The sequence below is a fragment of the Lontra canadensis genome, unplaced genomic scaffold (assembly GCF_010015895.1).
Source record: "Lontra canadensis isolate GAN:19392208 unplaced genomic scaffold, GSC_riverotter_1.0 scaffold89, whole genome shotgun sequence".
Lineage (NCBI taxonomy): Eukaryota > Metazoa > Chordata > Mammalia > Carnivora > Mustelidae > Lontra > Lontra canadensis.
This window is the reverse complement of record NW_022631083.1, coordinates 3,723,454-3,738,038: the sequence shown is the minus strand read 5'-3', so window position 1 is coordinate 3,738,038 and position 14,585 is coordinate 3,723,454. Positions and strand designations below refer to the sequence as shown.

The 14,585-nt window shown below is 41.1% G+C and overlaps 1 protein-coding gene across 2 annotated transcripts in view; it reads right to left on the bottom strand.

Moving 5' to 3' along the window:
• Positions 1-5,494, bottom strand: part of TARS3 (threonyl-tRNA synthetase 3) — a 59,343-nt gene extending 53,849 nt beyond the window's left edge. Inside the window, exons 1-3 of one of the 2 annotated variants that reach the window (XM_032835978.1) lie at positions 5,078-5,494; positions 4,049-4,114; positions 3,201-3,397 (exon numbers count right to left, since the gene is read on the bottom strand). In XM_032835978.1, the coding sequence (XP_032691869.1) occupies positions 3,201-3,397; positions 4,049-4,114; positions 5,078-5,371 (557 nt within the window). In that variant the 5' untranslated portion in view covers positions 5,372-5,494. The remainder of the gene's footprint in view (positions 1-3,200; positions 3,398-4,048; positions 4,115-5,077) is intronic. The other variant, XM_032835980.1, reaches the window with a different exon arrangement.
• Between the last annotated feature and the right edge of the window lie 9,091 nt (positions 5,495-14,585).

Below are 14,585 nucleotides of genomic sequence, written 5' to 3'. Positions count from 1 at the left end.
GCTCACAAACACAGAGACTAATTAATTCAAGAGGCATGGAGCAGGGCCCAAGAATTTGCTCTTCTGAGTTCCCAGGTAGTGTTCATGCTATTGGTTTGAGGACCACATTCTGTGAACAATTACTTCATGAACTACTATGAAATGTCCTTTGCCCCTTTTTTCTACAGGGGTATATTCTTTCCTTATCTTTTTTTAAAGATCTTATTTATTTGAAAGAGACAGAGCACACACACAAGCAGGGGGAAGCAGGAGAGGGAGAAGCAGGCTCCCCACTGAGCAGGGAGCCCTACACAGGGCTCAAACCCAGGACCTCAGGATCATGACCTGAGCCACAGGTAGACACTTAAATGGACTGAGCCACCCAGTCGGCCCTCTACAAGGGTATTTCCTTAAGATATATGGCTATGTATAGAATTACTAGGTCCAAGAGTTAGGGTCTGTATGTTTTTACGGCTTTAAAAGTTTGAAAGAGACTGGACCCACTTATCTACCCTCCAGCAGTGCCATTTCCCCAAGACTGTATCAATATTCACTGTTATTCATAAACCTTAGACAAATCGAGAACACATAACAATTTTCGTTTATACTTCTAAGATAATCTGTTCCTCTGTTGAAGCTTTCATCTTTTTCCTATTAATTTGAAACACACTTAGAAAGCAATCATTTGGTTTATAGGGTACATTTTTTTCACATCTGTCACTTCCTATTTTATGTGTCATTTTTACACATAGCCATTTTTCTTCCATGTTTTGTTTTGTGTGCCATTTGAATTTGTCCTTCTTTTTCCTTAATGATTTCCACATTACCTGTTATGTGCAGACTCCCCCAGAGCAGGAGTAATCATCTATGCAATCAGCTCTCAGCTACCCAAGGAAAGAGGCAGTATAATTTAATAAAGCTATTAATTTCTCATTTATTTTATATCCAGCCACCTCACTGAACCCTTACTTATTCAGATAGTTTTCCATTTAATACTTTTCTCTAATTTACTCTTTTTTTTAAAGTAGGAGCCCAACACAGAACCCCATTCACAACCCTGAGATCACCACCTGATCTGAGATCAAGAGCCCAATGAATTGTGTCAACTAGATGCCCCTCTCTAATTCATTTTAGAGCTCCGCCCTTTTTTCTAACTGCCTGAGTTGAATTCTTAGTCTGCTTCCTTTTCCTCTTTATTAGAAAAGCCTTCGACACTATAAATCTGCTTCTGATCACTACCCAGCTCTATTCCACAGATTTCTGATATATATTCTCATGAAAGTAATTTCTAAAAATTCTGTGGTTTTTATTTCCTTTTACCTGAGTTATTTTAAAGAGGGTTTTTTTTTTATTTCAAGTTTTATTTTGTTTTGTCTTGCTAGCATTTAATGTTTACTGAGTTCCTAATGGATTTCATTTTACCTACAGAATAGGGGAACTGTGTATTTCCACATATAATTAAGGTTCTGAGGAGCCAAAAAACAAGACCACAGGTGCCAAGAGATCTCTGTCTGTAGACCAGAGATTGGTGAGCAGTGAATAAGTTCATCACACAGTGGTGGTAAAACCCAACTGTTTACCTATGTGATCTGTCCAGAACCTGTCCAAGGACAGGTTAAAGCCTACAACACCTGAGTGTCTATAATTTTGTATTTCTGATCTGATGCTACATTATTTAACTCATAAAGGTCCATGACAAATAGTCATTGTGGATTACACTGTTTGTCTCTTTTTGCAATAAGCCTCCATATCCCATCGGATGATTTCGGTCCTGAGTTCTGGTGTCTCATAGTAATATTATGATCACTGCTTTCTTCTTACCAGGTTTGCCTGATATACCAGCTCATCTTTTGGTTTTGGCTAACTTTACTTTTTAGACACTCCTGCAATCCCTCTCTCATGAAACTTGACTGTGGGGTTTGTAAGCTGGTACCCTGTGGAAATGCAGATAATTAAGGGCACAATGAGGAACCCATCCTATAATGAAATAACTTTGTTTCCCAAGTTCAAACAGGTTTCTTTTGTGCAGAACTTCTCAGTCTCTAATATGCCAACATGCAAACTGACTCACCATGAAGAAACATAAACTTATTTTTGCTTCAAACCCCATTTTTTCCTAGCACACCTATTCATCTCTCCTGGAAAACATGGCAACAGGTTGGGAGAGGCTGTTAAAGTGCAATACAATTATATTTTTATATATATATATATATGTACATATATATATAAAATTTTAATTATTGTTTTCCAAGGAAATCTGAAGATTTCAACTGTTGAAAAAACTTGCTTTTTAAATAGTACAGGTTTATTTACATGGCATTCTTGAGCTCTAGCTTCCATAGAATTATATTTAATTCTGGGAATTAATACTGGTCAAAATAACATAACTTCACTAATGTATCTAATTTCTAGGAAAGTCAAAGTACTTATTCCAGGGTTGATAATAGCTCTAACACATACACCTTCAATCTATAATGAGTTGTTCTGTTTCTAGAAGCACTTTAGTTTTCAGAGTATTTTTCATATGCAGGATTTTACTTAACTTTTACAACCTCGTTAGATAAACGGGAAAAGCATTATTATTCCACAGAGATAAAAGGAAACAGGCTTGGAAACCTTCAGGGATCTGCCCAACTTGGTCCGAAGACTTGGAGTCAAGTCCAGGAAAGATCAGTAAAATCTCATGGAAATATCTTGATAATGAACCAAGTCAATGTAACGTGACCTGTCAAGATTATACATTTTTCTCTACTATATATTTTTCTTAGAACCTTAAAATATGGGGACATCTGGGTGACTCAGTCACCTGCTTTCGGCTCAGGTCATGATCCCAGGGTCCTGGGATTGAGTCCCACATCAGGCTCCTTGCTCAGCAGGGAGCCTGCTTCTGCCCCTACCAGCTCTGCCTGTCACTCCCCCTACCAAATCTGCCTGTCAACCCCCCCTCGCTTGCTCTCACTCTCTCTCTCTCCAACAAATAAATAAAATCTTAAAAAAAAGAAAAAAACTTTAAAATATGGACATTTTAAAGAGGAAGAAATTTTATGCTGGTATTCAATTAGTTATTTAAATGCCCTCTTCCAAAGCCAGATGGGAAAAATTAATGACATTTAACTTATTTATGTAATAAAAAAATATTTTCATGGTCCCTGAGGATCACACTGTCACCAAGCTGTGGCACAATACTGAATAATGACTATCTTCTTCAAACTATGGTTTACCTAATTTCAGCAGCCACTTGATAAGGTGTCGTTTTCCAGACTTCCCCTTTCACTGTTTTCCCATCAGCCACTCTCACTGTGATCACGTTGTTTGTATTCCCCTTTTTGTCAGTAACGGCAAATGGGAGCTGATGGTCTTTCTTCAATATTTCAAACAGCTTCCATCTTTCCTTCACAAAATCTGGCTGATTTGTCACCTGAAAGTCATTAGAACACAAGAAGGTTAACATATGCAGCCCACTTTTTTCTACCACTTCAACCTGCAGTAAGGCTCACCCCATTCTCTGCCCACCCCAGGTCTTTTTGAACTCTCCTGCCATTCACTTTCCACCTCATGTCTCAGGGTCCAGCTCAAAGCCTACCTCTTCTAACTACCATATCTCCCTGGGCTGGAGGTTCAACGCCCGTGTATGCACAATTCCACAATTTACCACCTATCCATATGCCATCCCACTTCATTCTCAATTGTCTTTCCTGTTTGTCTGATCTCAACCAGACTGATCCCCCTGAGGCCAGGTTTTCCTCCTTTGCTCCTGTCAACTGTTTATGCTCAAGACCTACTCTGGTTTGTTTTCATGACTTATATGGTGGCTAATTTCCTTAACACAAAAGAAAAGCTCTGCTATCTCAGCTTAAATAGACGAAGAAGCACTTCGTCTTGGTTCTTTGTGGCTGGCTCAGCTCGAAGTTAAGACATCTGGTAGCTAAGGTTTGCAAGGTTTTGAATATACTACTAGTGTCATAATTTAATTAGTAATTATGTTTTAGTTAAAAATCAGGCAATTAACTGTATCAGAATATTTAAATGACATGGAGTATTTTATGTTATTTCCGTAGCAACAACTCACCTCGCTCTCAGGCCTGCTTTCCTCCTTCATTTTAGCGTTCTTTTCTTGGGTTTGACTGGAAGGAGGCTGAGAAATAAAGGTAAGTTATAAATAACTCATACCAATGTAGAGAAAAAGGAACACACTGGAAACAGGAGAGGGACATGCCAGCAGTCAGCTGGTGTCCCAAGTTGGACGCTGGGCTTCCCTGACCACCACCTAAAACTCTAGATGGGCAAGTCATTTGCTGGGGTTCCATCCTTCCTGTCTGTGCATTTTCACACACTCTTGCTTAGTATATTTAACATATTTTGCTCTCTAAATTTTTTTCCCCCTAAACTTCAAACACAATGTCGCTGGAAAATGCTTGTGTAGCTTCTGCGGCACTTTAAATGCACTATTTTAGGAAGACGTTGCACTGCAGTACCCTTGGTAAAGAACTCAAGAACATCCCGCAGTCTGAGAAAGCTTTTAGAACTTCAGAAAATGTATTATGTCACCCGACAATAATTTGTCCTTCAATGGGCCAAAATATTAAAACACTCTATTAAATAGTAAAGCTAAATATACAGCTCTCAACAAGTGAACAAAAACAAAAACCACCTGTCGTAAATAGCTCAGAACCAGCCATTCATTAGACGGAATGGATGAGTTTATTTACGTAGATGTTGGTCTTCCTGCTAAGGAAATAGGGAGTTTTAAACACTCCAGCATCTTTTTCAAAGAAAGGAAAATGCTATTTCTGCTACCGAAGAAAATGCGTGGCAATTTACTGGAAGAGCTGAGAAATGACACCATTAAGCCAGTCCGGCAATTGCTGGAAATACAGGGATCCGAAAGGTGTCCAGGCCCCTCACAGGTTCCCTGGGCTGTAGCAGGTGCACAGCGCATCGCTCCGTGAGGCTCGGGCCCTGCAGCGCGCCGGGGCCGCACCCGTTCTTCCGGCGGGATCACCGGCACCCGTGCACCGTCGCACCGGCCGCGCCACCCGCTCCGGGCTCTAGGCGGCACCCGCCCGCGTTCCCCGCAGCGACCCCGCCGCCGCGTTACCTGCGCGCCCGCCGCTGCGCGCCTGGCCTCTTGCGCCGCCGGCGCCGCGCTCTCCAGCTTAGCCTGCTGGCTCAGCTCCTCGGCGAGGCACAGTCGCAGGCGGTAGAGGTGGTGGCGCAGGTCGCGGTTCTCGGCCCGGAGCTGCGCCACCTCCCGCGTCAGGCACGGCCCCTCCGCCGGGCCGCGGTCGGGCGCGTTCAGCTGCTCGTCCCTTAGGCGCTGGACCTCCGCCCATAGCCAGCGGATGTCCTCCTCCTGCCGCTCCAGGCGTGAAGCCACGGCCTCGGCCGCCATGTCCGCCGGCTCCCCAAGCCACCGACGCCGCTCAGCGGGCAGTCGCCGGGGTGAAGGCAGTAGCCACCGCGAGGAGCGGGAGATAGCGGCCCGGCTACAGAAAACAGCGGGGAGGCGGGGCGTCACGGAGAGGCGGGGCGACGAGGAGAAGAGGGGCGGGGCGGGGACTGTAGGAGACGCGGAGAGGCGGAGTTACGGAGGGCGGGACTCTTGGCCGACTGGACCCATAGAAGCCGCGGGGAGGCGGAGCGAGGAGGAGAGGCGGGGCAATAGAGAGGGGCAGAGCCGGGCACACTGCGGGGCAGGGACTATAGGAGCCTCGGGGAGGCGGGGCGATGGGGGAGGCGGGGCGACGGGAAAAGAGGGGCGGGGCTCACTGCAGGGCGGGGACTATAGGAGCAGCGGGGAGGCGGCCTGACGGGCAGAGGTGGGGCGGGGCACTGCAGGGCTAGGGTTATAGGAGCCGCCAGGAGGCGGGGCGAGGGGTGGGGTGAGTGCAGGGCTGGGGCTGAGGCTGGGCTCTCTGCGGCGGTGAAGTGTTTGAGGTGGTCCGGGCGCGTGGTCACGCGGAGTGGTCAGGACGTGGAGAGTGGCGTGGGGACTGAAAAGACTGACCGCGCCTTCGGGGCTAGCCATGAATATCACCATGAGTTGGTTGAAACGCAAATTGTCCAAAATCTTGGGAAGATTTGCTAGCGTGGCTCTTTTTCTGGCCGTTACCATCCTTCCAACTTGGCGACTAGGTTCTGAAAAGCGACTGTTGAGAATCCACCATCTTTGGCTTTCATGCCGAAGCTGACCAAGTGCAGCGGCCGCCGGGCCAGGGGGCACGAAAGACCTCTAAGGAAGTTTAAAGCTCACGGGCAATTGCTAGCTCCTCGCTACAGGTTAGGGCAAACGCCACCGACATTCCTGTATACCACGTAACTGTGAGCGTGAACCTTCCTGTAAGAGGAACACAAATTGATTTTTATTAACATTCTTGGGGCTTAGAATGTGGCAAACATTGTTTTAAGCTCTTGATAATTACTAACTCCTCTAGTACTTATAGCAAAAAATACTATTATTATGTCCAGTAAATTGATGGATAAACTGAATCACAGAGCGGCTAAGTGTCTGGGATTTTTTTAAAGATTTTATTTATTTCTCTGACAGATAAATTTATTTATTTATAATATATAGATTAGGTAATATGTATATTTATTTACATATGTATATTTATAATTTTTATTCATTTATTTATTTGGGGTTTTTTTCTATTGTTTTATTTATTTATTTATCTGACAGAGACAGAGTGAGAGAGGGAGCACAAGCAGGGAGAATGGGAGAGGGAGCACAAGCAGGGAGAATGGGAGAGGGAGAAGCAGGCTTCTTAATGAAGGCCTGATCCCAGGACTCTGGGATCATGATCTGAACTGAGGGCAGACACTTAACAACTGAGCCACCCAGGCACCCAGGGAGGCTGTGATTTAACCAAGGTCACACAAACACTGCACGACAGAGCTGAGCTCCAAACTCAGATAATCTGATGCCAGTGTCTATGTAACTTAATACTATGGTGCCTTTCAACATTGGTAAGATTTAATTGAACACATCATATGATTAAATAGAGGTAATAAAGGCCATCAGAATTCCAAAATGGGAGAACTTAGTTGGACTGATGAGATTAACACAGAGAGCAATTGCTCTGGAAAATAAAGGTTGGCAGTTAACAGAAAGGTGGAGAGGCGAATGAATGCCACTCTGGGAGCAGATCTGCGTTCCAGGGCCTGAGGGGGGCAGCTAATTGGGGTAAGCTAACTGGAACCACAGACAGCTCCCAGCAGGAAGTTCTGTAATGTATGGCACTGAAACCGCGCTATCTTTTTCTTCCCTTCCCTGCTAAGCTTCTGGACAGAGTAACACAGACTCACTGTCTGCACCCTCGTCCCAGTCACTTCTCAACCTGCTGCCATCTGGTTCCCACTCCTCCCATTCCTCCATGACTCATGTATGATCAAATGCTATCCCCCTGCTTAGGGCCCCCCCTCAAAAGTTTTCTCAACCTCCTTTGTAATTTGTCTCTTCAGCCTCTACCTCCAATCCTGAGACAACCAGCGATCTGCTGTCTGTAGCTAAAGATTTGTTTGCATTTTCTAGAGTTTTCTATAAATGGAATCATATACTATGTACTGGGGTTTTTTGGCTCCTTTCATTCAGCATAATTCTGAGATCTATCCATGTCTGTGGGTATGTCTGTTGCTCATCCCCTCACCCACTCCTGGTAATATTCCATTATATGGCTACACCACAATTTGTTTATCCATTTGTGTGTTGTTAGACATTTGGGTTGTTTCCAGGTTTGGGCTAGGATCTACCTGATGGTGAGCTCATCAGTTTACTGTGGTTATTTCCCCAGTTTCAGAAAACAGGGTTTGAATAGACATACTCAGCAACCGGCAGACTGTCCACAGTGGTTCCCCAATCCATGGACTTAAAGCTAGTCTGGTAGAAAAGACCAAGTGGAACCACTAGAACTTTCTCAGTAGTAAACCAAAAGCAATCCCATAGTCCTGGAGGAATTGCAGAGATTACTGTCACCCTCAGTGACCTGAATGATGCAGCACGGTGATTCTCACCACACCTCCATTTGCCTCCCTTATTTGGACTTTGAGGAAGGCAAATGGATGAAGAATTATAGTGGATTGTCATTAATTTAATTAGACGATGTCTCTAGTAGCAGCTTCTCTTCCAGATATGCTTTCATTGGTGGAGTAAATCAGCATAATCTCTGGTACCTTACATGCAGCTATTGATCTGGCTAATGCTTTTACTTTATACCTATTAGTTAAAGGCCATCAAAAGCAGTTTTCATTCAGTTGGCAAGACAAGCAATACATTCATCATTTCAACCTAGGACTCTCTAGCTTTACGTCATAATATAGTCCTCAAGGACTTTGATGGCTGCTCTATCTCAAAGACATCGTACCAATGTCCTATCATGAATAATATGCTGCTGATTCTACTTGGTGAGGATATCATATGAAATGGCAAACACAGTTGACAACTAAACAATACGAGGGTTAGGGACATCACTGCCCTGTGCAATGAAAAATCTGCATATAACTTTTGACTCCCCCAAAACTTAACTATGAATAACAAAAGACTTGAGGTCGACTAGAAGCCTTACCAATAATATAAAGCCAATTAACACATACGCTGTATGTTATATGTATTATGTGCTATATTCTTACTAGTCAGTAAGCTAGAAAAAAGAAAATGTTATTAAGAAAATCATAAGGAAGGAAAAATACACTTTCAGTACTCTACTGTATTTATTAAGAAAAAAAAATCTGTAGGTAAGTGGACCCATGCATTTCAAGCCTGTTGTTCAAGGGTCAACTATACGATAGTCACCTTGAGAAGGCACGTGAAAGACATAGGGAGGGAAATAAATCCCAAAATTAAAAATTGCAGTAGACTGCCATTCAGCGAAATTCTTGGGGGCCCAGTAGGTCAAGACATCTAGAGATGTCATTTCTAGGGTGAAGGAAAAGTTGGTGAATCTTGACTAGTCTCGCTAAGAGACACAATGCCTAAGGGGCCCCTTTGGATTTTAGAGACAATGTATACCTCATTTGAGCACATATGTTACGCTGACTCAATTACTGTGTAGCTCAAAAGATTGTAGTTTTGAGAAGGAGCGAGAACAGAAGGTTCTAAATAGGTCAAGCTGCTATGCTAGTTATGTTTACCCATGGACCACAATGATTCAACAGATTTGGTGGTGTTGGAAGTGTCCATTATAGGTACGAGTAGTATGCGTAACCTCTGACAGAACTTATAAAGGAATCACAGCGTAGTCTTTTAGGACTAGGGAAAAACACATGTCGTTCTTTATTTCTGAGAAGCAGCTTCTGGTTTGCTCCTGGACCACAGTGGAGACTGATCTCTTGATCGTGGGCCATCAAGTTACCAACCTACCTAAACTGTCCATCATGAGCTGGGCATTGTCTGACCCCACCGAGCCCTAAGTTTAGGTATGTATATTAGCACTCGACCATCAAATAAAGAGGTACACATAGGGTCAGGCTTAATCAGAGTCTAAAGGTACAAGTTAGTTACACAGTCACCCATATGACCACAGCTCCAATGACCTCATGGGAAATTCTGTAGCACCAGTTCACTGAGGAAGAAAAAAATCTGAGCCTGGTTTATAAATGTCTCTGCACTCTTGTGGACTAGAAGCTCTACAAGTTGACTCCTGAGAAATTTCATTCCTACCTTAACTTCTGATATGACAAAATATTCTAGACTCATCTGTGCATATGGGATCTGTCACATCTCCAAGGTGCCATGCCTAACTGATATTTAGTTTGCAAAATCTGGGTACTGACAATGATTCTTATTTCTAGGACTTGTCTGTATTTAGCACTGCAGATAAAATATGATGCACAGCTAAATTTGAATTTCAGATAAGTAATTGGGGGTGTAAGTATGCCCTATGCAATATTTGGAACATATGAATACTAAAAAAATCAAACAAAAAATTCAATGAGATAAAGGACACTTTATAATGTAAAAATTGTTACATTCTGCAAGGACAATATAGCAATTAAAAATATATATGAGGCAAACTACACAGCACTCACCTATATAAAATATAAACTTTAGGAAATATAAGGAGAAAGAGATCAAACACACTAATGGAAAATTTTACACATTACTCTATTCAAGACAGGTCAAGTATACACACAGAAATGTAAGAATGTTAAAGACCCCCAAAATATAATAAAAAGGTTAATGTATATATCAAAAACTACTTAAGCACACACACATTCTTCACAAAGATTAATCATATACCAAGAGCCAAAGAAAACCTTGGTAGCTTCAATAAACTAGAAATATACAGGCAACATTTTTGGATCCCAGTACAATGGAATTGGAAATTAGAAAGGAAACAACTTTTTAAAAAGCCCTTCCACATGGAAATGAAATTACCTCTATTAAACAACTCTTTAGTAAAAGAAGAAAAACAAAGAAATCACAGAATTTCTTTAAAATAATGATAATGAAAATACTCACACATAAGAAGCTGTAGGATACATTTAAAGCAGTGATGAAAGAAAAATTCATAACCCATTATAATACCTGTGTCAGTAAAAACAAAAGAATGAAGGGGCACATGGGCAGCACAGTGGGTTAAGCCACTGACTGGTTCAGATTATGGTCTCAGGGTCCTGAGATTGAACCCAAGTCAGTCTCTAAGCACTTAGCATCAAGTCTGTTGAAGACTCCCTCACGCTCTCCCTTTGGCCCTCCCACTGCGTGTTCTCTTTCTCTCTCTCTCAAATAAATAAATAAATCTTTTTAAAAAATGAAAAGAAATAAATTCTCAATTCAAAACCTAAAAAAATAACAACAAAATAAAGGAAGGCAGGAAGCACAGGAAATAATAAGGAAAAAGAAGAAATTCATGAGCTAGAGAACAGAAAACCTTTCAATCAGATTAGTAAACTAAGATCCCAAACCCTGAGCAATAAAATAGACAAGCACTGATTTCCACAGTCAAAGAAAAAAAGGAAAAAGGCATAAATATGCAAGGTAAGAAAGGATACAGAGAAAATAACTACAGATACATAAGAAATTTAATAAATTATAAGACACTACTTTCTATACCTCTACAAATAAACTTGGAAAACAAAAGGAAATAGATAATTTTTTTAAGCAAATAAAGTTTATCCCAGAAGAAACAGAAACCTTAGACCTACCAGTTTCCATAGAAGAAGTAAAGTTTTATCAAAGAACTACCCCACAAGAAGCATCAGGCCCAGATGATTTTCAGGGGATTTCAACCAAACCATTAAAGATCAGAGAGTCCTGGTGCTAATAAATTGTCACAGAACATGGAAATAAAGAAAAATGTTTTAAGTGTTTTTTAATGAAACAAACATAACATACGTACAGCTGATAAAGGTGGCATGAAAGAAGAAAATTAATCAACATCGCTTATGAATGCTGGTGCAAAAATCTTAAATACAATGTTAATAAAAAAGAACAGGTTTCCATACTATATAAGGAAAAATAGGATGACATGATCAAGTAGGGTTTAGGCCAGGAATACAACACTGATAATGGAAAATACATTAATATAATTCATCATATTAGCCTAAAAAGAAAACCATTTAATTACTTCATAGATGCTGGAAAGGCTTTTGATAGAATGCAGCACCCATTCCTAATAAAATCTTGTAAAAAATATTTTTTTAAAGATTCTATTTATTTATTTGCCAGAGAGAGAGAGAGAGAGAGAGAGCGCACAAGCAGAGAGAGCAGAAAACAGAGGGAGAAGTAGGCTCCCTGCAGAGTAGGGAACCCAATATGGGGCTCGATCCCAGGATCCCCAGATCATGACCTGAGCTAAAGGCAGATTCTTAACTGACTGAGCCACCCAGGCATCCCTGAAATGGGTTTATATTTTTTAACATGTTATATACCTCAATCATAAAACCACAGTACTTAAGTTCTAGCTTAAGGGGGAGACCCAGAGGTATTTGCCCCAAAGTCACAAACCAGACATGATTGCCCACTCACTCCACTATCACTTAATCTTGCTATGGAGGTACGAGTAATGGAATCTAGCTGCGAAAAGAAGATTAAGGGAGAGAGGAAATAAATTATCTCTAATCAAGGTGACATGGTAGTATACCTTGAAAATTCTAAATAATCAATTACAAAATCAACACAAAATCAAAAAGAATTTATCCAGATAAAAGGGTATAAAACTGGGTGTTTGGGTGGCTCAGTCAGTTAAGCAACTGACTCTTGATTTCAGCTCACATCACAATCTCAGGATCGTGAGATCAAGCCCAGCGTCAGACATGAAGCTCCTTAAGATCCTCTCTCTCTGTCCTTCCCACCCCCACCTGTTGTGAGGGGTGGGGAGAGGCTCCTTCTCTCACTCCCTAAAAAAAAAAAAAAAGTATAAAGCTAATGTGCAAAAATCAGTAGTATTCATACGCATAAGTGATATCCAGTCAGTAAGTACAATGAATAGGAGAATCCCATGTATGGTAAGAGCAATAAAGAGAAAATATTAGAAATAGGGCAGCAAGGAACATAGGCCTATCTCAGAGATATTGCTGGTTCCATTCTAGGCCACTCCAATGGAAAGAACATTCCAATAAAGCGAATCAAGTTTTTTTTTATTTCCCAGCGCAAATAATACTTGGGTTTACCATACTGTAGCCTGTTAAGTATGCAATAACATTATGTCTGATAAAAAAGTGTACACACCTTAATTTAAAAACACTTTATTTCTGAAAAATGCTAACCATCGTCTGACCTTTCAATGAGTCATCACCTTTTTGCTGATGGAGGGTCTTGTCTTGATGTTGATGGCAGCGGGTTGATCAGGGTGGTGGTAGCTAAAGGTTGGATGGCTGTAGTGATCTCTTAAAATAAGACAACAATCAAGTGTGCTCTCCAATGAACATTTCCTGTCACTTGAACACTTAGAGATAATCATTGAAACTATTCATTGGCCTAATTTCAACGTTACTGTGTCTCATGGCACAGGGAAGCTGGAGGAGAGGAAGAGAGTCGGGGGAAGAGCCCGTCGGTGGAGCAGGCAGAACACACACAACATTTATCATTTAAATTTGCTGTCTTATCTGTCTGCAGTTTATGGTGCCCCCAAATGATTACAATACTAACATCAAAAATCGCTGATCACAGGTCAGCATAACAAATATAATGATAATGAAAGAGCTGGAGGGCACCTGGTGGCTCGGTCAGGTGAAGTGTCTGCCTTCAGCTCAGGTCATGATCCCAGGGTCCTGGAATACAGTCCCACATCAGGCACCCTGCTCAGCGGGGAGTCTGCTTCTCCCTCTGCCTTCTGTTCCCCCTGCTTGTGCTCTTTCTCTCTGTCAAATGAATCTTTTTTTTTAAGTGAACTGCAATAAACAAGGTATGCCTGTACTCTAGACTTATATGAAGAAAACCCTAAAACACTTCTGAAAGTCATAGGAGACTTGAGCTAATGGGAAAACATCCTCCTTCTTGCTAGGCTTTCCCAAGATCCTTACATGTCAGGCCACCCTCAGTTTATTTATAAACTTAATGGGACCCCAATAAAAATTCCAGTGACCATTTTCAGGAAACTGGAAAAGCCGATTCTAACATTCACATGAAAAAAATAAACACAAAAGAATATCTAGGAAAACAATGAAAAGAAAGAGCTTAAGTAGAGGCTAGTCCTACTAGATATTAAAACATACTACAAAGAATATGGAACTAGAGTGTAAATCGACAGATAACTAAAGAACAGAAAAGAAAGCCCAAAAGTAGACCAAATATCATACCAAAAAACCCCCCCAAAAACCCACCTAGTAAATGATCAAGGTGTTATTTCAAGCAAATGGGCAAATATGATTGTTTTAAAAATGGTCTTGGGGCAAAAGGGGTCAAATGGTACAAGCTTCCATTGATAAAAATAAATCAGTCACGGGGATGTAATGTACATGTCAACTGTAGTTAATAGCACTGTATTGCATTTGTGTTTGTAAATTTGCTACAGTAGATCTTAAAAGTTCCCACAAGAAAAAAATGCAACTATGAATGGGGATGGATGTTAACTAAATTTACTGTAGCCATCATTCTGTAAGACATACAAATACTGAAGCTTTATGTTGTATACCTGAAACTAATATAATGTAGGTCAATTATACCTCAATAAAAAAGATAATTTAAAAAATAAATTTTAAAACCTCAACTTGGACCGGAGATAGGGTTGGCTAAAAAAAGTTGTCGAGGGCATTATTAGATCAACTGGACAAAATTAGAAAAGGAATGATGTATTAGGTAAAATATCTAATGTGATACTATGTGACTGTGAATTCAGAAGTTGATAATTGTTCCAAAGCTATGTAAGAGAACATCTCCATTCTTAGGGGAAAAACTAGCTGATGTTATTCAGAGGTAAAATGTCACAATGATGTATGTAATTTAATGTCCAAATAGTTCAGAAAAAAAAAATTACAGCAAGAGAGACAGCAAGTGACAAGCAAAGAGTAAAATGTTAACTGCTTCTGAACCCATCCATCAGATGACATCCCTCCCCCGGGGAAAGCCTTCAGGAGGTTCCTGTTGCGAAGAGGAAAATCCAGATTTCCTTCTTTCTTTCTTTTCTTTCTTTCTTTCTTTCTTTCTTTCTTTCTTTCTTTCTTTCTTT